Consider the following 24,248-nt stretch of genomic DNA (forward strand, 5'->3'; position numbering starts at 1 on the left):
TGGCCTCTAGCACCCGAGTGTCTTCACAGGACTTAAAGGCAAAGTTTTAATAACTTAACTGGGAGTCTTTCAGCAGTTACTCATCAGGACTTCCAAGTGCCTGCCTTCTTTTATATCCTGTAACTCTTTACGCAGCAGCATTGACTAGCTTTTCCCACCATCCTTGTGCATTCGCCTTCCAAATTTCTCCTCCATCCCCACTTTTCATCATTCCTTTCTTTCTTCAAATCATCATCATTTTCTAATTGAGATTTTGACTGGAAGTGTTAGACCTAACTAAAGGAAGGTAAACAACAACTGGATTACAAAAGTGGCACGTGCCATCAATAGTCAACACTCATTTATTTTCTGGCATCAACAGTGTTCCACAGCTAATTGCCGATTAGGGAGCTGGCATTTATTCTCACCAAAATATAATCGTTAGAGTTGACATTTTCTCATTGCTGATTGTCAGAGTCTTTTGTCCTGGGTCTTGTCTCTCCTTTAAGAACTCGAGAGGTTATTTCTGTTTTGTGTTATAAAATTATTACTGTGATAGAAATTGTCATTGTCGTTTTCTTGATTCTGACAGGCTGTGTTTGATGTGGACAGCAAAAAAGGACTGACTCTGATTGAACTCTGGGAAGGCCTGACCGTGGATGACATAAAAAAGAGCACTGGGTGTGATTTTGCAGTAAGTGTTTCTGTGAACAAATCCAGCCACTTGTCCTATATCATGAGCTTGATTAATGGGTGTTTACAGGACATGAACCATTAATTTGTGATCATTTTTGGAGTTGACCTTTACAGAGAACAGGAGTGAAAAGGGAGAGTGCCTTCAGATGAGAGCAGGTGGGAGCAGGAGCGGGCTCTGACTCATGGCCAGCCAGCATTTGGCTCAGGAGTCAGAAGCAGGAGGGGGAGGAACCACCAGGGGCTGCTGGAAGCAGAGGTGGAGTTTGAACTCTAAGCTACTTTGTATAAAGTCCCTTGAGATCCTTTGTTCTTGGTTACCTATCAGTGTGGCTAGACTAAATTAACTCTAAAATGTGAGCCACACAGGGAGAAATGATACTGTCTTGTTTTAAACCCAGCTGTGGCTTATGGCTTTCTCTTTGATGAACTTTGATGCCTGATTATTCTATCCATGGACTGTATTAGAAGGATGACACTGACTGATAGTCACAAAATAGGTGTATACTGCATTTAAAGAAAAAAACCTAGTTCATAAAAACTAAGACTTACAAAGCACATATACATCAGGGGAGTATACATTTAAGAAACCCACAAATCTCTTTTTAAAACAGAATAGTACTATAATATAAATAATCACCCTTTAATGCCAGTGCTTGTTAATGAATCACCGATCACCTGCCTAATGGAAGTTGAGAAGATGGCTCAGTCCATTGGAAGTGAATCAAAAGGTAAAGGTGAAATGTCTCTGAAGAACTGAAAGAAAAGAATTTCCTTCTCACATACCTTTTTAAGAACGGATTTACTAGTTAAAATGGAATATATTTATAACGGGAAGAAATTTGAAGCTACCCATCCTAGAGAAAGTGATTTAACAAAACTTATTCGAGAAATCGTGCATAGATTTCATAGACTTCTTCTTGCTTGGCTGGTACCTATTAGTGCATATCAAATTCCTGTAAAAACAATTCTGCTGCATAATTCATTATCCACATGTAACTGTTTTGGTACTGTATGAGGGTCTTTGTCTATTAACCTTTTTTGAATTTTCCTTTGAAAAAAGAAGTTTGTCAGCAATACCTCACACAAAAAGCACATCTTGAATTAGCTTTTCAATAACCTCAGGGGGAAAAATGAGGTTTGTTCATACTTTAACTATTTGGAATTCCTTACCCTAGTGATAAAAGCAAACAATTCTTACATATCAGCTCTTCTTTATATTTTTTCCCTATATGAATAAATTGACCTCTTCTTCGTCGGGTAACAATTTTGAGATCCACATCGTGTTCAGTTCTTGGCTACAAAAGAGAATAGGCAAAGAAAGGACCCTTATTGTTATTATTTTTTTTCATTCATGTAGATAAGTCAGGATGAACAAGGTGGTGTTTTACTGTTTTTGCGCTTTTATTTTTTTTTTTAAGTGCAAGTTTCCATGGCTCAATGCACCGAAAAATACCTCTTGGTTTCCCTTTTATTACCATATCACCCCTCCTTCTCTTTTGACATGAGCCTGTGATGGATCTTGTTTCCTCCAAATTAGGGCGTTGAGATAAAATGTTAATTTGTATGTTCCTGTTGTCCTGAAAATGACAATGTGTGGTAGCAGCTGAACTGCCTCAACAAAAGGACCCACTTTTGAGGATCTGATGATCAATGGCATCTCTTTGGACCCTGACAGATGAAATCACATATGACGATTGTTTTTCCGTAATGCTAGGGACTGGAATACTCTAATGAATAACTTGTTCTGTTTAATAGCTGGGTTATTAATAAAATACATGTAATCATAAAAGTACATTGAGGATAACACTTCTTGATCGTTCAGAAGGTGTTTCTTGTCATACTTCAGAAGCTATTCCATGTGGTTATTACTGCATAAGTCGCATTTTACTCTATATGTGACTTTATGTCAGTCAGTCAAAATTTCTTCTTGAGGAAAGGCCCACTCAGTCTTCACTGTATATCTGGACATAAGCATTCTAGAAGGGAATAGTTAGACAACCAGATTGTTGCATAATTAAAAAGGATAAAAACCTAGGTCAAAGTAATTTTGAAAATGTGTTGGCTAATATTTTCTCATATTAAAACTCTGACCAGCTAATGAAAATATTAGATTTCTGTATATCAGTCTGTGTGTTACTTACTGCCAGTTACTTGATGGGCCAAAGTAGAAAGAAAAGGGGAAATCCCACCACCTAGATTGCATTATCTGCAAAGTCTCTCTTTCCACTGAGTAGTTAATTCAAACAGTTTCTCATTTCTTTCTTTTCTAATGCATGCTTATGTTACATAAAATTGGTTTTTTTTTCTTTACCATAAATGTCTGTGGACCTTTTTTGAAACAATATTTCCTTCTGTTTTTATTTTTTAATTACAGATTTTTTAAAAAATTTGAGTCCATATTTGAATGTCATGTGGTCAAATAAACTTCCAGAGGTCATTAGTCATCCATGATTATTTATTAAACATCCAGTTGTATCCCATATTGAGTTATGAAATGCGAATAAAATAGAACAAATTGGTATAGTTTCTACTCCCAAGGGCCTTGGTCTTATTCTCCAGGCAGGAATACACCTAAACCACCAATGGCAAAAAATTAAATAAGAATACCGCTTATTTATATGTTTGCAGTGAAATCTGAAAGAAGGCAGCTGGAGATATTTTTTGCTAAGTTGAATAAATTTACACTCAGTATCTATTATGAACTGGCATTATACCAGAATTAAAGAGTATGTACCATTGGGATTTCAGTGGACTGGGAAGACAAATTGTTGGCTTATCTTCTACACTTAAATCATATAATCTTGTGCCACCCTGTAGATCACCTTGCCAGATTAAATCTTCTTTGGCTTGCATGGGCTTAACATGTTGATAAGACTGTGAGAGAATAGGATGAAAAATGGTAGTTTAGTAGATGTTTTTCATTATAAAAATAGACAGGCCAAGTCAGTCTGCATAAAGCTGCTTTTCTGTTTTCATAGAAGTCAGAGTCCACATTGAGGATATAAATAATAGAGCCCCAAACAGGGTCAATACGCCAAGGAAAATGATCAGATGTTTACTTTATAAAATTAAAGTGTTCAGTTTCCTTTTAAAGGAAATGCTACAAAGCATCTTTTGGATGTGATTTCCCCCCCCACAAAATAGTTTTATTTCATTAAATTATTTCTGCAGATGCTCTGTTGTTTTAAAAAAAGAAAATGGGTTGTTTGTGAGACACAAACACACAGAGAAATACACAGAGCCCATATGTCTTTTATTCTTTTCAGTAGAGTGAAGATCTATGCACATGTGGGCTGTGATTTTTGTCTATTTATTATATGTCTATTATTTTGTCTATTATTATGTATCTGCTCTTGGAACTGGCAAATCTGAATGAGCTGTCATTTATTTTAAGCTATATATGAAGCCATACCAATCCTTTTTATTCTGATCGTGTCATTCTTTTAGTAGAAAAATGGAAAAGGGGGCATTAACTCTTGACATTATGAAGAGTTAATACAGAAACAATTTATAAATGAACTAAAAATATTTAACCTCATCAAAGCCAAATAATTGCCTACTCCTTCTATTTTTAATACTGTCTTAACCTCTATTAAAACTTTCCTCTAGTTCTTTGAAGCTTAATCTTTGTTTCATTCATTCATTAATTTAACAAAATATTAACTTTTTTCTGGAAGGCAAAATGCCAACTAGGCCCACTTCCATTGGTTCATTGTTGAGGGGCTCAAAGAATCATTAATATCTTCCCCTGGCTTTCCCTGGGCACTGTTACTTACTAGGACTCAATAGATATTTGCCAGATTGAATGACATCTGTACTGACATTGCACCTTGAAAGATCAGTCAAAATTAAGCCAAACCACTTATGTTTTGTTTAGGTTTTTGCCACCAGCTATCTTCTCTGCTTCAGGGCTTCTAAGAATGCATGTACTGTTCTGTACATTGAACATAATTATGGTCAATTTTTAATATTTCTAACTGTTACCTCCTTTTTTAAAATAACTTGGAATCTTTTTACTGCCTTTATATCATTTCCATTCTGATTTTGAAATTTCTGATAGAAGTTGTCATTGATCATACTTATCTTCATTAATATGTATCCAGTTAATCCAAAGACTACGTTGTCTCTTAACAAAATTATGAATTGACTGGGACTTACTTTGACCATTTTGAGACTTGAGCCTTACTCTATGTCTCTGTTTTAAGTAGCCTCAGAGATATCAGTCTCAGAGCTCAGTGATCCATTCAGTAGAGAGCTTGGTTGTCTGAACCCTTTATTGTCTCTGCTCCTCTTCCACTCCCTTTCTTGTGAGTCTTAATGATCCTTAATTTAGGAGGTATAATGTGCAAGAAGGTTGAGAACTACTAAATACACAAAATGTGAACAGAAGAGTTGTCTGTCTTGTTGGTTTAGAATGGAAAATAATGAGGAAACTCTAGGTGATGTCCATGGCAAGGCTGTTTGTTACCAACATCATTCAAGTTTGGAGATGTTTATACCATGAGGTGTTTTTTTTTTTAACAATTTGGTCATTTTTTTTTTTCTCTTTCTTTTACCAGGTTTCACCAAAACTCATGCCAATGCAGCAGATCACAACTTGAAATGTGAAATAGATGTTTGTCCCAGACTGTGTGTTTTTCATTTTAATCACATAGGATTTCATTGAAAGGGTATCAGTAATTAATTGTGTGTCTCTTGTAATTTTTGACTAGTTTTCTTCAAGCATCTTCCACTGTATTTAGCCATATAGACTTTGTTCTGTTAAGTGTGCTATGACATCTTAATGAAAGGCAAAAAAATATATATATATATATATAAATAATTATCTTATTTGTTTTATAAGTGCCAAGAAGGCTTATCTTTAAAATAGGTGCTCACATTGGATTTGTCTTTATCTTTTGTGGTAGGTACATTAAATTGTACCAGGATGGACCCTTAGGAAGACTTTCATTGATGTGCCTTTCCTCCTAAATCCTGACAGAGAAAAGAATGAGGGAGAAAAATAACTCCACCCAGAGTATACCCAATGCAGCATGTTGTACCAGTCCTGAATGATATGTGAATTTTGAATAGGAGAAATGCTGTCTTAATGATTATGTTTTTCTTTTGGCCTCCCCTGACTTCTGTTTTAGAGCCTCTGATTTTGTGATTGTATCTTGTTTCCCTAAAGCTTCTCCTTCCACACTTCCTATAACTAAATAGTTGCTCAGTTAGGCAAACAGGAACGTCTCTGTATGGGAGAGTAACTGGTTCATGGGAGAGACCAAGGGGTAAAGGGTTTATTGGTGCTGATGTCCCACCAGGAAGTTGCCTTTATAAACCAACCATCGGTGCTTTGCCAAAGACCAAGGTTTATTTTGACAAGAGGGTTTAAACCTAATTGATCTAGTCAGCTTTCTCATTTTAAAATAATGCAGTATTTCTGTGTATCCAGAGAGGTCCCTAAAAGGCTTTCTCTATGTTACTGAGGCCCAGTGGGCTACCCAAGATGACCTCTTCGGGCACGAGGGGCAGTGGGATAATTTATCCTAAGTCCAGTCACAATGACAACAAAATTTAAATTTTTTCTTTCTCTTCAGGCTCTCTTACTTCTGTTCAGGAAAGTTTCTAAATATCGAATGCCTTTTTCTATAGAACACTGTTCTTTTTTCTGCCCAGGCTACTTCCTTGAATAAATTACTTTTATTTAGCTTTATCAAAATAGAGGAAATACTGATGAGCATCCAGGATTTGAAGAGCCAATGAACTTCTATTGTTAGAAAATAAACATGGGGGACTAGGTTTTGTAAGGAACTTGTCCTCATAGCAGTCCTTCTTACCACCCAGTTGCCTCAGGGGGTATCCTAAGCATCCTGGGTATCAAATGGGAGAAAAGTCCAGGCTCCCTAAAGACGGGTCAGACAGCTGTCCTCCAGACAGAGGTAGGCACATAAACAGTGCAATATAATTATTGCTCTGGCACCAGATATAAGAATTTATGCATATGTTTAGGTGACAGTTATTTAAACTCACTTTTCTTCAGGTAGGACTATAATTGCGTTATGTATGGTATTGGAGGCGAGAGGCTTGTTTGGCCTCACAGTCTCTATCTAAAATAGTCTTAACTGACTGGCTGTGGGATTGAAAGCTTATTTTCCTAGTACTGACAAAAAGGACTCTTGGAATTTGTGAGGTAGGAGAATAATACATATCTGTTAGAATTATAATTTGAAAAAAATGTATGTTATTGATGGTTGCTATATTTGCAGACTTAGTTGCTTATCATTCCAGTCCATTACTTTAGGATAGTGTGGTTTGAAGTGTGTTCCCAACTTTGAGTGGCAGAACCTATGAAGATGACTTTATATTCTTGATTATCAAGAGTTCCATGGATATTAAACACATTAAAAAATAGCATAAATAATCAAAACTATTGTAGATCGCCGTGATTGTCTTTTTTCTTGTTTGGGAATGGTGTGACCAGTTATGGGAATAATATACTAGAGACTGGTGGAAAGACCAACAATAAATAGTTCACATACTTTACTGCTTCAATCAAGTTGTTGCTTTTCTTTTTATCTTACCAAAGAACAGATACCATTTTTCATGAAAGAAAAAATGAAATGTTTACTTAAATGAATTCTGATTTTACTCCTTGTCAGAGCCAATCATTTATCTATAAAAATAGACTTTATGTGTTAATATGTATTTTTTTGTTTTTTATCTTACATTCTTTTAGGATATACATACATTAAGTAGCTTCCCAGTGGTGCGTGGAGTTTGCTTGGATTTTGAAGTGGCTCTAGTATAGTCTGCCCAGCATCTGTGTTATCCCTCTGGTTACAGACTCATCCCCTGGCCAAGGGGTGGGGTGTGTGCCCAGATTATGCCTCTTTTGATAGCTCTTATTTGTCCACACTTATACCCAGGTGCGCTTATGACCCAGGATATACCAGTAGGGTTACTTCTCTTATGTTTAAAAACAGGAGATGAAAGAGAAGCTAATTTTCTTATTCCTCTCTAATGACTAAGCAATAAGAGTGTGACTGTGGAACCAACACCTCCTTTCCCCCTTCTGTTTCTCTCTCTCTCTCTCTCACACACACACACACATACACACGCACACACACACACACACACACACACACCCTACCAGCTGAGGTGCAGTTAGAAAGAAGCTGACACGCAAGCACAGTGAGTTGTAAGTAAGGAATATCCCAGAGGTATTTGCGCTCTTGGTTCTCAATGTGCCGAAGGCCAGCTTCCCTCTAGCCATGCTTGTATATGAGCCCCAAAGTCTCTCATTTTACTTGGGCTCAATCTTTGTGGGTCTTTGTCATTTCCAACTAAAGTGTGAACTCAAACAGCTTTTGTAATTCTTGAATCTTGGGAGGGATCTGGTCTGCAAAAGTGGCATAGAATATTAGGAAAAGTGCTTGTAGCTGGGCCCAGAGAACACATATAAGAGCATTTATAGGTGTTACCTGTGGGTAGGAAGGTTATGGGTAGGGGCGTTCTTTTTCTTACAGTGTCAGTATATTCAACACAACTTTGAAAATTATTCCAGTGGAAGTATAGGCAGAGATTTATTCAATGGATGGGTTTTTTAGCACTAACCTTTTCCTCGCAGGGTGTGATCTTCAGTTTCTTTCTTTCTTTCTTTCTTTTTTTTTTTTATCTTCAGTTTCTTAAACTGACTTTCAGGTTCTCCATCTTTAAAATAGGCAGAATGTACTGCTTTTCATCATGGTTCTGTAAGGTATAGTTAACATATCTGTAAGATTAACATAGCAGTATATTATGTATACTGCTGTGTTAATACATGTATGTATATGTAATTATGTATATTAATTAATACATTGAAAAATGTTGCAAAAATTCTGACAGACCCAATCGGAGAAAGACAACTATCATATGATCTCCCTGATATGAGGAAGTGGAGATGCAATGTGGGGGGTTTGGGGGACAGGAAAAGGAAAAATGAAAGAAAATGGGATCAGGAGGGAGACAAACCATAAAAGTCTCAATCTCAAAAAACAGACTGAGGGTTGCTGGGGGGAGAGGGGACGAGAGAGGGTGGTGGGGATATGGACATTGGGGAGGGTATGTGCTATCATGAGTGCTGTGAAATGTATAAACCTGGCGATTGACAGACATCTACCCCTGGGGATAAAAATACATTATATGTTTATTAAAAAAAAAATACTGACCTTTTTTCTGTGTCATAGTATTACTTTGGGACAGAATTTTTCCTGTCTTTTTATTTGTTAATAACTACAGTGCCTTCTGCCTAAGACCATACTAAATTTATCAATGTGAATTTAAGTACAAATATCACTAGATGTTATGTGATCTGAGTGCATGTCTGTGCGGCATACTCTTGAATTCTCTTGTTTCTGTTATGTCTGTGTAAAATCATCCAAAGACACCCTTTATGTACCATGCAGCAAGTCCCATGAGAGTGATGCCTACACCAATCCAGGTAACTCACTGATAAGATAGTTCCTTCCCTCAAAACCATAATGAAACAAAAATGATATTTTGGCTTTAGAGGTTAAATATGCTTAATTGCCATGGCCATTATTACCTTTAATGGGATATTACTCTGGATGATCCACTTAGAAATGACCTCAGGCACCTTTACTCGTCCTTCTGTCACATGACCCACACTGAGTCCGTAGGAAACACTCCTGTTCCCACTGATAAACTGTAGGAGCCCAAGTACCCAACACAGTCATTTTATTTCTTTGACTCATTCCTAGGCATTCTGTCTCTTGCCCTTCCCTCTTGATCTGGGCACAGGAGGTAGCATCTCTCACCTAGCCTTCTTGATATTAGGGTGTCCAACAACTCCTTGCAAAATTTCTCCATAAATACTCCTCTAATCTCCAGGTTCCAAGCCTTGTACATACTCCGTGTGGGTAAGAGTTTAAGAGCTGTCTAACTGGTTCTCAGCCAAATATTGCTTCAAAATGTGTGCATAATGGCCTCACTGGGATGTAATATACACTGTGTGTGTGTGTGTGTGTGTGTGTGTGTGTGTGTGTATACACACTGGTGTGTTCTTGCATGCGTGTGTTTGTATTTTTATGATGACTCCATGGCTTGTCCATGGTAGGTTTCCAAATGTATATATTGAATCAATTTACTAGTTGAAACATGAGTTGATAGTAGGCCAGGCTTGAGGATTTCCCTCAGCTAAATAATTAGGTATGATCTCCAAGGAAGAGATAGGAGAAGAAAAGGGAAGACACAAGAGGTGGACTCTAGAAACTGCAACAAAGGAATACAGAGACCTGTGATAATCACATTTACTTAGCATTTCATAATTTACAAAACACATAGAATATGCTAGCTAGCTTGTTTCATTTTCAGTGTAACCTTCCAGGGAGACATTATAACCGCCATCAAAATTAACTTCATTAGTCTGAGAGAAGTAATGTCCATCAATTCTTTAATCAAATTAGCCTTCAAAGCTAATGTTGAGTTTTGCCAAGGTAGTTCATGAGATGTGAATTAAATCCCCTGAATAGAACTAGATTTGTTGCTCTCTGGTAAGCTATAAAACAGAGAGTCCAAAACCTTTAAACCTAATGGGACAGATCTTGAAGTATTGTTCTCCCTGTCATCACAGCTCTTCTGTATAACCCAGTTTATAAGGAAATGGGTAGTTGTCAAAATAAAAAGGATAATGGCACCCACCAAGCAAACTAACCCTGTGGAAGACTTGAAATTACTGAGTTTGTTCACATGAAAGGCCCTGTGTAGGCAACCACAGGTCAGGATGCTAAGCTGACAGTAGGAGTGGCTGATGGGCATTGCTTCATTTCTATGACTAAACACCTTTCTACAATTTGTTTCCCTTGGTAGTAGCCTGCCCCCATGTTCAAAGTCAGAGTTGTGGCTCAGACACATTCAGCTGACCTCCAGAGATGAGGTTGAAATTGGGAACCTGAAAATAAATGTTATTGGTGACACAAGGAGAGTATCACTCAGTGAGATCTCATGCCATTCTCTTCACTGGGGAAGAAAGGGTCCATGGAAAGAAGAAAATTGGTCACAGCCCTGGAGCCTGTAGAGCTACTGGGGGTGAGTGTGGGGATGGGAAAGCATTAGGGCCATCAAGACACATACCATATGAGAATATCTTTTACTACCCTTTCTTTGAATATCAGATACCATCAATTTTTTATGATAAAAGTATTTAACATGAGATCTACCCTCTTAACAAATTATTGTTAACTGTAGGTGCAGCGTAATACAGCAGATCTCTAGAACGTTCCTCACATAATTGATACTTGTACCCATTGAACAGCAACTCTTCATTTCCTCCTTGCCCCAGTTCCTGGCAGCTACCCTTCTACTCTCTGTTTATGTGAGTTTGATTGTTTTAGGTAGTTCGTATAAATATAATCATTCAATATTTGTTCTTCTCTGGCTTATTTCATTTAGCATATTGTCCTCTAGATTTATACGTGTTGTTGCATATGGTAGGATTTCCTTTTTTTATGGCTGATTAATATTTCACTGTATGTATATACCATATTTCCTTTATTCATTTATCTGTCAATGGACATTTAGTTGGGATTGTTGGATCATATGTTATTTTTAATTTTTTGAGGAGCCTCCACACTGCTTTCTCTAGTAGCTGCACCATTTTACATTCCCACCAGTAGTATGCAAGGATTCTAATTTACTCATGTCCACGTCAATAATTTTCTTTTTAGATTTATCTATTTATTTCACTTTTTAAAAATTATTTGACAGTCAGAGATCACAAGTAGGCAGAGAGGCAGGCAGAGAGAGGGAGGGGGAAGCAGGCTCCCTGCTGAGCAGAGAGCCCGATGTGGGGCTCCATCCCAGGACCCTGAGATCATGACCTGAACTGAAGGCAGAGGCTTAACTCACTGAGCCACGCAGGTGCCCCTATCTACTTATTTTAGAGAGAGAGCATGCACATGTGAGTGAGGGGAGGGGAAGAGGGAGACAGTGGATCCCATGCGGACTCCCTGCTGAATGTGGAGTCCAACAGAGGGCTCAATCCCAGGAGTCTAAATCATGACCTAAGCCAAAATCAAGAGTCGGACACTTAACCAACTGGCTGCCACCCAGGCACCACTTGTTCTTTTTTTAAATAATAGCTGTCCTAATAGGTGTGAGGCAATACTTTATTACGGTTTTGATTTGCATTTCCTTGATTGGTGATGATGAGCATCTTTTCATACACCTGTTGGTAATTTGTGTGTTTCCTTTGAAAAGATGTCTGTTCAAGCCCTTTGCCCATTTTTTAATGGGATTATTTAAATTTTTGCTATTGATTTGTGGAGTTCTTGCATCTAAGTAGCCCCACTAGTCAATTTTTGCTTTTGTTGCCTGTGCTCCTGGTATCATTATCTTAGAAGGCATTGCCAAGACCAGTGTTCAGAAGATTTTCCCCTATGTTTTCTTCTAAAAGTTTTATAGATTCCAGTCTTAAGTTTAAATCTGTAATCCACTTTGAGTTGATCTCTATGTGTGATGTGAGATAAGGGTCCAATTTTATCCTTTTGCGTATGGATATCAAGTTTTCTGAACACCATTTGTTGAAACTATCCTTTCTCCATTGTGTACTTTTGACACCCTTGTTGAAAATCAGTTAACATTTAACATATATATATGTTAACATATATAATAATATATGCATGGATTTATTTCTGGGCTCTTCTGTTCTGTTGGTCTTTATATCTGAAGATACCATCAAATTTTTTTTTTAAAGATTTTATTTATTTATTTGTAAGAGAGAGAGGAGCGAGAGTGAACACAGGCAGACAGAGTGACAGGCAGAGGCAGAGGGAGAAGCAGGCTCCCTGCCAAGCAAGGAGCCCGATGTGGGACTCGATCCCAGGATGCTGGGATCATGACCTGAGCTGAAGGCAGCTGCTTAACCAACTGAGCCACCCAGGCGTCCCTGAAGATACCATCAAATTTAAAAGGCACTATGATTGCATTTGCTTTTCATCATTTATAAATTTTGTTGTATACCAGTCTCAGATGAGTTAGCCTAATATTTCCTTTTTGTATTTAAAACAAAAAGAGTTGTTAATGGACAGGTTAGGGATGTGAATCAGGTTGGAAGAAGGATGGGAGGGAGCTGAGGTGCCTACCTCAGCCTCTTCAAGAGCAGTGGCTGCTAAAAGGTGAAGGAACCAAGTCAATTGTAGGATGCTGTCATTTGTGAAACGCATTCCAATTTCAGAGATGTTAAAGTGTGTGGGATATTGTTCATCTTAGAATCAGTAAATTGGAAGGGATCATCTAAGGCCTTTCTCAATTAGCATAATGCTTGTTTAAGAATATTTTAAAGAGGGGCACCTGGTTGACTCAGTGGGTTAAGCCACTGCCTTCGGCTCAGATCATGATCCTAGGGTCCTGGGATTGAGTCCCGCATTGGGCTCTCTGCTCAGCAGGGAGCCTGCTTCCCTCTCTCTCTCTGCCTGCCTGTCTACTTGTGATCTCTCTCTGTAAAATAAATAAAATCTTTTAAAAAAAGAATATTTTAAAGAAACATTTTATTGTAACTTTGAGTATATACAAAACTGATTTCATAGGAAAAGACTCTTATGAACCTGCTTTATGAAAAGAATTGATGATTATAATAGTGTATATGTACACTGCTTTAAAACAGTTCTTCCAAGTAGTCCAAGTGCTTATTGTACAATCTTTCTGTCATTATTTGCCTTCCAAGTAGCTCTCTATGTCCTTCTGTCCTCCCCACAAACACAATTTCTATCTTAAGTATATTATAAGTTTCCCATAAATGTGAAATGTTTTCATTATTTTTATTATGTTCAGTTAGCCAGCATATAGTACATCATAAGTTTTTGATGTGGTGGTCAATGATTCATTAGTTGCATTGTAATACCCAGGGCTTATGACAACACATGTCTTCCTTAATACCCATCACCAGATTACCCCTTCCCTTCTGTAACCCTCAGTTTGTAATTAAGGGTGTTCAGTGTATCACAGATACCCGAATACATGAACAAACATATAGAAGGCCAAAGCATTTGAGGAGGCACTTACATGACATCACTAGTATCAAACTCTATATGAGCTTGTCACAGAATGATGGTGTTTGAGATGAAATTACCATGAAATGAATGTTTGTGACTCCACCCCCTGGCCCACCTAAATTAATATGTTGAAACCCCAGTCTCCATTATGGGGGTATATAGAGGTAGAGCCTTTTGGCAGTAATGGGGTTTAGAGGAAGTTAAGCAGGCGGATCCTTCATGGTGGGATGAGTGCCCTGCTGAGAAGGGGGCCTGTTTTCCCTGTGCCATGTGAGAATACAGCAAGAAGCCACCGTCTGCAAATGAGGAGATGGACCCTCACCAGACACAGAATCTGCCAGCACCTTGATCTTGGACTTCCAGCCTCCAGAACTATGAAAAATAAACATTTATTGTTTAAAACATCCAGTCTTCGGTATTTGTTATAGCAGACTGAACTAAGACATGCGTGATCAACTTGGAGAATGCTCAGGAAGACAAAAATTTAGAAGACTCAAACTCCTGGGAAAGAATAAAGTACCTGGTAGGTATATTTAACTGAACAAGAGAAGCTAAAGGAGTGATTTAATAAGAACTTAAAGAGGTACTGTGTGTAACTATTGAAGAATGCCCTAGGCCCAGTAAAGAAGATGAAAAGGAGGGGCAAGGAATTTAATTTTGACATTAAGCAGCATTTCCTGACATTGAGATTTTAAAGAACAAGAATTAAATTACTTTACCCATCTATTTACTATTCACTTATTAATTTACTTATTGGTAGGAGTTGGAGGGAGAGGGACAGGAGAAGTATTGTGTAGTCTGATTTAAAGGCATCATAAATATTCCCTGGAGTCTTGATATTCAAGGAAATTTCTGTGGGCTTTATAGTCTGGATTCTCTTTGTAGACTCACCAACTCTCTCATTATCCCAAGAAACTTATTGATATATGCTCAGCAAACTCATTGCTCAATAAATTTTTAGTGATGGGATGAATAGAGTGGGTGAATTACTGAAAAAGAATCCAGTGGCACAGGATCATAAATTCCTGATTCCAAATAATAGCAAATAAACACACAACTATTTTGGGATGTGACAATAATAATTTGGAGTTCTTTCTGTTTCATTTTTTTTTCTCTTTTTATTTTCTTTCAACAGACATTTTTTGAGCACTTTATCAGGGTCCAATCTGTAGACACTATATGGCAAATTGAACAGAGAAAAAATTTTTTAAAGATTATATTTATTTGTCAGAAAGACATACAGCGAGATATGGAACAAGAACGGGAACACAAGCAGGGGGTACGGGAAAGGGAGAAGCAGGCTTCCCGCTGAGCAGGGAGCCCAATGGGGGCTCATTCCCAGGACCCCGGGATCATGAGATGAGCCAAAGGCAGGCACTTAACTGACTGAGCCACCCAGGCATCCCTGAACAGAGAGATTTTAGTGTAAAGAACTGTAAACTGTAACAGAATTGGAGTATTGAGGAATTAGCTAGTAAGAAGGAAAGAGAAATCTCAATAACATATGAATAGTAGACTTAAGGAGCAGCCATAACCCTGGGTTTGAGATGGAACATCTCAAATATAGTCTGTAGGACTAGATCCAGACCTTGTTGGAAAGTGCACAGCTGTGGCTCATGGATGGCAGAGGAGTCACTATGGTGCCATGCTAGCAAAAGTTGCTAGAAGTCAGTCTTTGAGGGGCGCATGGGTGGCTCAGTAAGTTAAAGCCTCTGCCTTTGGCTCAGGTCATGATCCCAAGGTCCTGTGATCTAGCCCCGCAGCGGGCTCTCTGCTCAGTAGGGAGCCTGCTTCCTATCTCTCTGCCTGCTTCTTGCCTACTTGTGATCTCTGTCTGTCAAATAAATAAAATCTTTTTTTTAAAAAATCGGTCTTTGAGGAGCCAAGAGGAAGCTGTACCGAAGGGAATGCCACCCTTCAGAAGTAGCCACAAAACCACCCAAAGAGGTGATAGGGATGTCACAGGGCAGTGTCTTGTGACCTTCCAGGGCAAGACTCCCTGGAGAAGTGCTGGGGGAAACTCCTGGCACGGGTCCCCCATTGGCCACCCCACACTGCAGGAGTCAGGAACTAGGTAAGCCATTTGTATTGGAGATTTTGGATTCTGGAAAAGCTGTGTTTGCTGCAGGAGCTGGACAGTCGAAAACTGAGCTGCTGGACTTTGACAACACAAGTATATGACAGTAAAGGAAAAACCTCTTCGTATTCAAGTGTCTCTTCAGAAAGTTTTGTTGACAAGGCTTAATGTCATGCTAGTTGGCAAAGGAGTGTTGTTTGCAGGGTCCACTCCCATTATTTTGGAGAAGACAAGGGTGCATTTGGAGTTGAAAGGCAATAAATTGATAGCTGATGAAAGTACCTGCTGTCAGCTAACAGTGTGCTAGGTTCTAGGGATATAGCAATATGAATGTAGAGAAATGGTTTTTAATCAAGTAATTATGCTTAAGAATAAATTTGTAATTGTGCTGAGTTTCTCTTTTCTGTGAAGCAAAAGTACATGGGCCATGAGAACCTGTTTAGAGGGTCTTGAAGTTAGATTTCATACTTGCTCTGCTTAGCACATCCTAAAATATACACAGGTTGTTCAATAAAATGTGTAACCATGTTTAGAAAAAAGCTAAAGTGACTCTTAAAACCAAAAAAAAAAAAAACCCCATGAAAAAACAGTAATTCATGAATTGTTATGAGCTGTACAAAAAAAGTAATTCATGAATTGTTATGAGCTGTACAAAATCAGAAGGAATTCTGCCACAAATAATGCTGTACTCCTAGTAAGGAGCAGTTGGAGGACCAAAATTAACCATCACTTAGGCTTGGTTTAAGAAAATCTGAGTTTAAAGTTTCAGTGAGATAATAGTTATTGAAAAGATATGAACTAGAACAATCCTGGTCCAGAGTAAGGGGCATACCACTCAATGGCTATTGTGGTCATTTGATTAGGGATGTTTTATTTTGAAAATGTATTACATGGATGTAATCTGTTCTGGGGAGGGGTCAGTTTAAATACTGTGGTGTCTTAGGAAATGCAGCAATGAGAATGTTGCTGACCAAACTAAGCCAGCTGTGTTTTCCAGAAAAGAAACAATTGTGAAATGACCTCATTGTCATATAGGAGTGTGGAAAAGCAGAAACGTTCCCAAAACAGCTGAGCTTGTGGTAGGACTGGACATCTTTACAAAAGTTAACTCAGGCATAAACTTAGAAGTCGTATTCTTATGGGAGGAGGGGAAAAACGAGGACTTAAAGTCAGCGTCCTATTCATACAGTAGATGGATGGGTTCATCTCCTATGACTTTCCATTTAATAAGGAAACATCTTTTTCATTAAGACCATAGCAGAAAGATTTATCTACCTATATGTCTAGAACATGGTTGTGTAGTCCAGAAGAAGAGTAATTAATTCAATAAAATAAAATAATTCAATAAAACTTTCCAAGAGATACACCTGCCTAATTGATCATGTTCTGAAAGCATGAACTTGTTTTCCAACAATAAAAGAAAGCATTTGAACCTTTGCTCTGTAGTCAACTTATGTCCTTCAGCTTATGACTTGAACTCATCAAGAAAGGTATTCATGGTAGAGTTATATGACAAGGATTGGTTTAAAATACTCTGGCAAATGGGAGTGACTAGTGGCTTGGTTAAGCTTCTGCCTTTGGCTCAGGTTATGATCTCAGGATCCTGGGATTGGGCCCCAAGTCTGGGTCCCTGCTCAGTGGGAGTAAGCTTCTCCCTCTCCCTCTGTCCTTCCCCCATGCTTGTACTCTCTCTCTCTCTCTCTCAAATAAATAAATAAACTCTTTTAAAACTACTCTGAAAAAAAAATTAAAATTGGGGAAGAGATAATAGATGGCAAAATTTGGGTAATTATTGAAGCTGGGGGTGATTGGTACATGAGAGTTCATTATGCTATTCAATTTAGTGTATGAAATTTTTCATATCAAAAAGGTTTTCAAAGGAAACATACATGAATATCCATTTCAGCATCCTTATAATAACTACAGTTCTGAAAAAGATTTGAAGGAGATGCAAAGGAGTGATGTTTCCAGGGTCCACTCCGATGATCTTGGAGAAGATGATGAAGGGTGCATTTGGAGTTGAAAGACAATAAATTGATAGCCGATGTAAGTAACTGCTGTCAGCCAGCAGTGTGCTAGGTTCTAGGGATATATAGCAATATGAATGTAGAGAAATGGTCTCTTGGACTTTGGATGAGAAATTTAATCAAAATGAACTGAAGTCTCAATGGAGAAGAGAATATGAGGATGGGTTTTTAAAAATTGTTTTATTCTTCCAATTACCAATAATGCAAATTTCAGTGCTAAATGGAATTAAAACAAGTGCAAGAAGCATGAAAAGATGACAACATCATTAGCCATCAGAGAAATGCAAATTAAAACCACAATGAGATACCACTCCGCATGTATCAGACTAACTACAATTAAAAACAGTGACAACACCAAACGCTGAGGATGTGGACATACTAAATAAGTCTGATGTTGTTGGGAATGTACAATGAGAGAGCCACTCTGGAAAACACTTGGGCAATTTCTTTTAAAATGAAACATACAATTACCATATGGCCTAGCAAATACAACTGGGCATTTATTCCAGAAAATTTAAAACTTCTGTTCATATAGAAGCCCATACATAAATGTCTGTAGCTGGTTTTTGTTTTTGTTTTTGTTTTTGTTTTCCATAAAAGCCCAAAACTGGAAACAGCTCAAATGTCCTTCAGTGGGTGAATGGTAAAATAAACTGTGGTAAATCCAAAACATGGAATTCTGCTTAGCATTAAAAAGGAATGAACATATAATAACAGGGTGAATCTCCAGGAAATTTTGCTGAGTGGAAAAAGTCAGTACCAAAAGATTATAGACTAGATGACTTCATTTATGTAACATACTTGAAATGATGTAGTTTCAGGAATGTAGAACAGAATAGTAGTTGTCAAGGGTTGGGTACCTGCAAGAAACAATGGAAGGGAGGCGGGTGTGGTTAGAAGAGGATCATTCCATGGGTCCATGTGGTGATGGATCTGTTCTTTATTTTACCTGTGGTTGCAGCTATACAAACCTACACATGTGATAAAATGGTATGGAACCAAATGCCCATACACACATAAATACACAAATAAGCACAAGTAAAAACAGAGAAATATGAATAAGATGGTGGGTTGTATTAATGTCATTAGCCTGGATATGATATTGTAATATAGTTTTGTAATATAGTTTACAGTATTAACTATACTGTAATATAGTTTTGGAGGAAAACATGTACTGGGGAACTGGACATCTTGATATTCTTAAAATTGAATGAGAAGTTAAAATCATCTCAACAAAAATTTCAATAAAAAAGTAAATGCGAAAATAACTGAAAGTTCAAAGACTGCCTTTTGAATTTGTTCAAAATGTTGGTGGATGTTCTCCATTTCTTTTCCACTTGGAATAAAGAAAAGGTTGTAATCTCCATGTTAATTAATAATAAGAAGTAGTAGTTTTATCTAGGAATGTCACCCACTAGTTGGATGTCTCAGAACAAGTTTCATGAACTCATTGGGTCTCTTCTAATATGTAATTGGATCTATCTTTCCTCAAAGGCCTGTTGTTGGTATTAAAAATATATCTTAAGTGCCTGATACATAGTACCCACTCAAGAAATTCTCTTTCACATTGGAGATAATTTTTTCATGCTTAGATTGTTTTTAGGACCCCTGCTTTTCTACTTCTGCTCTCTTTTGTCTTTGGAAGTTTTTTTATGTGCTTGTGTGTCTTCTGGAATATGAAAAATATTTATGTACAATAAGCTCTCTTGTTTAAGAAAATTGAGTTTGGAGAGAAGTTTAAAATCAGTGGCCAAAAAGAGAAATTGAATTATCTGTGGTTTTCAGTGATCTATCTCTTCCTGGCCAAGTAGCATATGAATTCAAGAATTACTGGCAATGTAAACTGTTGAGCAATTAAGCCATTAAAGATGATGGTAAATTCTCATGGTGGTCTCTCATCAGTTCTCATTTATCACCAAGGACACCTGTTGATTTAAAAATGTAAAAGTACTCAGTGAGAGCCTGTTCTGGCCTTATAAAGAGAAATTATGAGAAACCAGTAATCATGTACATTTCTTAGTCCACCTACTTTTGTGAAGCAAACAATGAAAAAGCAAAAATGAGTACTTTTTTTGAAGGTAAAATGAAAACAAATTACTCTTAAAAAGCAAGCAAGCAAGGAATATTATGGTGGTGGTATAGATTGCCATAGATAAAACTGACCATAGAAAGCAACCAGGTAAGCTGAATAAAATACCCATCACCACCACCACAAAAAAATGCTGAGGGTATCAAGGAGTATACAATGCACCAAAATTTTCTGAAGCCAAAAAAACAGCACAGTGCAGTTCATCTTATGTTCTTGAGCTTGCCATTCCATGGCATTTTTCCCTTGAGGTATTTGTTAATTTATAAGATTTGTGGGTCCAGAGCCCTGGGAATGTAAATCTAAAGTGACAACTAGAAGTCTGAAAAGATTGGAAGAGCTAAAACTGCCTCGTAAAGTTGGGAAAACAAAAATTAGAAATCAGGGCCAGCCAAAAAGGAGAGGACCTAGTAAATATCTTAAAATTTAGTCCCCCAGAAGTGCTACACCTAAGAAGAAAAGATGGACCAGAAATAGATAATCCTTTGTAAGGGCAAAAAGTCCATCTCCAAAACCTCTCAGTCCCTGAGTGAAATAAAGTGATCTATCCATAGTATGAACTCTCAACAGAAAGAAAAAAACTTTTTTTTTTTAACCTCAGAAAGAGCCTCAAATTATTGCCACAACTTTTTTTTTGTTTTGTTTTGTTTGTTTTTTCTTTTTTTTTCCAATGTATTTATTTTCAGAAAAACAGTATTCATTATTTTTTCACCACACCCAGTGCTCCATGCAAGCCGTGCCCTCTATAATACCCACCACCTGGTACCCCAACCTCCCACCCCCCCGCCACTTCAAACCACTCAGATTGTTTTTCAGAGTCCATAGTCTCTCATGGTTCACCTCCCCTTCCAATTTACCCAAATTCCCTACTCCTCTCTAACACCCCTTGTCCTCCATGCTATTTGTTATGCTCCACAAATAAGTGAAACCATATGATAATTGACTCTCTCTGCTTGACTTATTTCACTCAGCATAATCTCTTCCAGTCCCGTCCATATTGCTACAAAAGTTGGGTATTCATCCTTTCTGATGGAGGCATAATACTCCATAGTGTATATGGACCACATCTTCCTTATCCATTCATCCGTTGAAGGGCATCTTGGTTCTTTCCATAGTTTGCCACAACTTTTAACAGACAGGAGATTGAGATGTTGGAATCAGTGGACCAAGGTTTTTAGAAAGATTAATATATTCAGAAAAGTAGATGGTATAGAGAACATAACCAGAGAAATTCTGACATATAATAAATTGAAATTAAGAGTTCAGTAGATGAGTGTAAGAGTAGATGAGACAGTGAAAGAGAGGATCGATAAACTGGAAGATAGAACGAGGTTAAGGTATCCAGACTGAAGCAGAGAAGGAGTAAAAGGATAAAAAAAAACACTGAAAAGTGTGTAAGAGACACATGGAACGCAATAAAAACATTGAATATCTATAAAAATGTTGGAGAAGAAGAAAGAGAATAGGACTAAAGATTTAATGGGCAAGATATTGGCCAAGAATTTCCCAAGACTTTCAAAAGACTTTAAGCTGCAGATTTAAAGAAGCTCCACCAATACTAAGCAGGACTAAAAACAAAAACAGACACCCAAGCATATCAGCAGCCAGTCAATAAAAGTCAAAGAATAAGAGGAATCTTAAAAGCAACCGGAGGAACAAATAGCACATTAATTTTAAAGGAGAAAGAATAAATTGGGAGAGTGAATTCTTGAAAAAAAAACTGAGAATGTAAATTAGATCCTACCATCTGTGGGGGGGGTGTGTTTGGTGGGGAGGGGAGTGGGTTGTGCGTGGTGGGTAATCCCACACAACACCAATAATTCAACTCAATTCTGGCACTATCTACCTGGAAATAACGTCCAATTCTACAGGTTAAGGGTTCCTAAAAGACTGCTCCCTCTACCCTCCTACTTCAGATGCCAATCACAAGCCCAAATGGTTACCTGTACTTCTGACTGGCTATAAATCAGAGTTTCCCAAGACCATCCCCCGCTTTGGGTTCAATTAGTTTGCTAGAGTAGCTTACAGAACTCAGAGAAACATTATATTTACTAAGTTACCAGTTTATTTTAAAAGGATATAACTCAAGAGCAGCCAGAAGGAAGATGATGCATGGGGTAAGAGGTCAGAACTTCCATGTCCTCTTTAGGTACACCACTCTCTCAGCATCTCCAAAGGTTCATTAATGGAGAAGCTCTACAAACCCTGTTCTTTTGGGGGTTTATGGGGGCTTCCTTACATAGTCATGATTGATGAAATCATTGGCCATTGGCAATCCAGCCCTCTTCTCTGTAGCAGTCTGGTGTGGAACTGAAAGTTCCAGTCCTCTAATCACGGGGTTGGTTCTCTTGGTCCCTAGGTGGGACCCCTTCCCTCAAAAATCACTTTATTAACATAACAAAAGACACCTTGATCATTCTTGACACTCAGGGAATTCCAGGGGTTTGGGGAGCTGTGAGCCAAGAACTACAGATAAAGACCAAATATATATGAAAGATAATCTGGATAATCAAAGATATATTTCTTATAAATCACAATATTGGAGTCTACCCCCTGGTCTTCAAACATGAATCTCTTACAGGCAAACAACCATAAAATTCAAAGATAGTAGCATCCTACTAAAATCTCATTCAGCTATTAGTAAATATTCAGTCTAGCTTTGTATCACATGAATTGGGCCATTCATGTTTGTGTGCCAGAGTTTGGCCATTCATGTTTGTGGGCTTCCATTTGATCCAGTTAGGTTTCAAAAGCTGAAATGGTCTGAGTAATACATAGCTTCACTCTTTACCTTCTTATTTAGCAAGTCCAATTCACAGTGCTTCAACGGCAGATTTGCAGGTCTTCTGTTTTACAATACCAGGTAGGGGAAACATTCCCCAGTGAGAGACAGTGTCCATACCCATAACATAATCAGGTAAAAGAGTTGCAACCACTTCACATAAAGCCTATTCGAACATACAAATTCTCCAACAAACTTCTACCTTAATTCCATCAACTTTTACATTTCTAACTGTAGCCTCCATTAGGACTTTATCAACAGGTTTTGATTTTACAGTGCTAGGTGGAGGAAGTGTTCCCTGGCCAGATATAATATCCATTCCCATAAAACTTGCAAGTAAAGTTGATACAACCTCTTTATATAATACCTGCTTAAACATTCTGACTTTCATAACGCTATTAACTCCTGCACTTTTACAGTTTCTCGTTCTAATTGTAGGCCAAATCAGGGCTGCACAAATGGATTTTGGTACCACTCTTCCTGAAACCCTAAATCAAGAGGAAACTTCCCTAAACCCTGGTCATTTTAGCCACTTTTGGGCAATCCCCAAATCCTTCCCCAGTGAGGTATTGAGGGACCCAAAAAATAATAAAGGAAAAACTACACTAGAACAAATGGAAATAAAATAATAAATTGGCTTATGTAAGCCTAAATACATCAGTAACCACAGAAATGTGAACATATTTGTTTTGTTGAACTTGAGTAAATTAAAGGTTCATGAGTGTAACCACTAAAAAAATAGTGAAAGAATGTAAAACTAACAACAAAAGTACTGGACTTATTCAAAAGAAGGGGAAAAAAGGAAGTGAAGTAAAAGGAATATTGAACATATGGAACAAATTGAAGAAAAATATATGCAAATATAAATGTACCAGAAATAACAATACAGAATAAATATTCCAATTAAAAGATTTCTTAGTAGTTATGAATATATAAAACCCAACTTATGAGCTTATAAGAGAACCACTTTAACTGTAAAATACAAAAAGTTTACAATATGTTGTTTCCTCAAAAAATTAAAAATGGAATTACCATATGATCCAGTAATTCCACTATTGGGTATTTACCCAAAGAAAATGAAAAGACAGCTATGAAAAGATATATGCACCCCTATGTTTACTGCAACATTATTTACAATAGCCAAGGTATGGAAACAACCCAAGTGTCCATCTATAGGTGAATGGATCAAAAAGATATGAGATACACACATACATACATACATACATACATACACACACAATGGAATATTACTTAACCGTGAAAAAGAATGAAATCTTGCCATTTGTAACAGCATGGATGGATCTAGAGTATATAATGTTAACTAAAATAATTCAGAGAAAGACAAATACCATATGATTTTACTCATGTGGAATTTAAGAAACAAAACAAATGAGAAAAGAAAATAAAGATACAAAAAACCCCAGACTCTTAAATATGAAGAACCAACTGGTGGTTGCTTGAGAGGAGGCAGGTCGGGGGAAGTACACTGAAGGGGATGAAGTACACTTATCATGATTAGCACTGGAATAAGGTATAACATTGTTGAATCATTATATTGTACCCCTAAAAG

The 24,248-nt window shown here is 37.5% G+C and overlaps 1 protein-coding gene across 1 annotated transcript in view; it reads left to right on the plus strand.

Moving 5' to 3' along the window:
• The window catches only part of OXCT1 (3-oxoacid CoA-transferase 1), a 120,824-nt gene extending 113,615 nt beyond the window's left edge, over positions 1-7,209 (plus strand). Inside the window, exons 16-17 of the mRNA XM_044232420.1 lie at positions 572-673; positions 5,235-7,209. Of these exons, the coding sequence (XP_044088355.1) occupies positions 572-673; positions 5,235-5,276 (144 nt within the window). The 3' untranslated portion in view covers positions 5,277-7,209. The remainder of the gene's footprint in view (positions 1-571; positions 674-5,234) is intronic.
• Positions 7,210-24,248: the final 17,039 nt, after the last annotated feature.

Source organism: Neovison vison, chromosome 1, assembly GCF_020171115.1.
Source record: "Neovison vison isolate M4711 chromosome 1, ASM_NN_V1, whole genome shotgun sequence".
NCBI lineage: Eukaryota > Metazoa > Chordata > Mammalia > Carnivora > Mustelidae > Neogale > Neogale vison.